At 68.8% G+C, this 1621-nt stretch overlaps 1 protein-coding gene across 1 annotated transcript in view; it reads right to left on the bottom strand.

Moving 5' to 3' along the window:
• CLU (clusterin) overlaps window positions 1–1591 on the bottom strand; it is a gene marked incomplete at its 5' end in the record, with an annotated part of 3119 nt that extends 1528 nt beyond the window's left edge. Inside the window, 3 exons of the mRNA XM_035314171.1 lie at window positions 138–364; window positions 471–584; window positions 1159–1591. Coding sequence (XP_035170062.1) covers window positions 138–364; window positions 471–584; window positions 1159–1591 — 774 coding nt within the window. The remainder of the gene's footprint in view (window positions 1–137; window positions 365–470; window positions 585–1158) is intronic.
• Between the last annotated feature and the right edge of the window lie 30 nt (window positions 1592–1621).

The following is a 1621-nucleotide window of genomic DNA, read 5'->3' as shown; positions in this document are numbered from 1 at the left end:
GGGGGGGGTGCTGAGCCCCCAGCCGGCCCCTTGGCACCATCGCGCGTGGGGCGCGCGCAGTCGCCGCTTTCTGCCCCCGACCCATTTTCCATCATAAAAAGGGGGGGAAAAAGGGGGGGGGACACGCAGGGACGCACCGTGGTGACCTGCAGGAAGCCGTCGGAGCCCTGCGTGAGGTTGGCCAGGCGCGAGACCCAGCCGAAGCGCTGGTTGAGCTGCTCCAGGAGGCTGCTGGCGTTGAGCAGCTCGGCCTGGAAGGCGCCCAGGAGCTCGTCGTAGCGGCGCCCGAAGCGCTCGGCCAGGCGCAGGGCGTCCTCGAACTGCTCCCGCAGCGCCTCCTGCGCCGGGTCCGTCCGCGAGCAGTCTGCACCGGGGGGGGGGGGGGGCGGCGTCCTCAGCGCCCCCCTCCTCGCCCCGTGCTGTCCCCACAAGCCCACCCACCCCCCAAAAAAATAATAAACCCCGCTCACCCACGGCCAGGATCTCGCGGCACTTCTCGCACTCGTCGCGCAGCCGCAGGCAGCCGGCCGAGTTGCGCCGGATCTCGCGGCACACCATGCGCTCGTTGCTCGAGTTACGGGGCTCTGCGGGGACCCGGGGGGACACACACACACACATACCCCATCAGGGACCCCAAAACGCCACCGCCTCGAGGGGAGCACCCACGGCACAGCGCTGGGGTCGGGGACGCTCCCCGTGGCCAGCTTGGGGCGGACGAGCCCGGCCCGCGCCGCTTGCGCAATGCCTGAGTGGGTTTTGTTTTTATCCATGGAAGTTTTGACTTCAGAGAAAAACATTTCCTGGCCCCAAAACGAGTCGGTTTTCAGCCCGGAGCTCTCCGCGCCAGCCTCGCTTTCGACACAGCCCCTCTCCCAGCCGCCCCGCGCGGAGCCGGGGACGGCGCCGAGGGGGAAAAGCCCCCCAAGGAGGGGGAAACGCGCCCAAAACCAACACCTTCCCTTCCCCTGGCAGCCCTTACGGGGGAAAAAAACCACCCCCCCAAAAAAAAACCCCAAACCGGGTCTGCCAACGGCGGAGCCTGCGACTCTGAAGCTGCCGCGTGGATTCTCCGGTGTCTCGTAGCGGGGTTGAGCTGGTCCCCAAACCCAACCCCGCCTCGACGAGGAGCGGCGGTGACCGCCTGTGCCAAGCTCCTACCTGGGTCGAATCCTGCCAGGGGGTGCTCCCAGCCCCCCGGCACGCCGTCCAGCATGCGCTGCGTCAGCTCGAAGAGCGGCTGGAAGAGGTGGTGGAAGCCCCGCGCCGGGTGATGCCCGAAGGGGCTCAGCTCCCTCGCCAGCCTCTCTCTGCGCGCCGGCGAGCGGACGCGGTGCACGGCGGCCGGGGGCAGGAAAGCCTCGCGGAAACCTCCGAAGGGAGCTCGGAAAAAGGGAGCCCCGTGGCCGGAGAGCCTCATGCTGTCCTGGAAGAGGTCGTCCACGCCGTCCTCCAGCAGCCCGAAGCTCTCCTCCAGCTCCTCCCGCCGCCTCTCCTGCCGCTGCTCCCGCTCCAGCAGCGCGTCCACGCGCTCGCCGTTCACCCAGATGGAGAAGGGCGAGGAGCGGTTGAGGAACTCCTCCAGCTGCCAGCAAGGGGATCAGGATCAGGGCAGAACCCCCCC

The sequence above is a fragment of the Oxyura jamaicensis genome, unplaced genomic scaffold, assembly GCF_011077185.1.
Source record: "Oxyura jamaicensis isolate SHBP4307 breed ruddy duck unplaced genomic scaffold, BPBGC_Ojam_1.0 oxyUn_random_OJ71198, whole genome shotgun sequence".
Lineage (NCBI taxonomy): Eukaryota > Metazoa > Chordata > Aves > Anseriformes > Anatidae > Oxyura > Oxyura jamaicensis.
The sequence above is the reverse complement of the archived record's forward strand: the minus strand, read 5'-3'. Positions and strand labels throughout refer to the sequence as shown.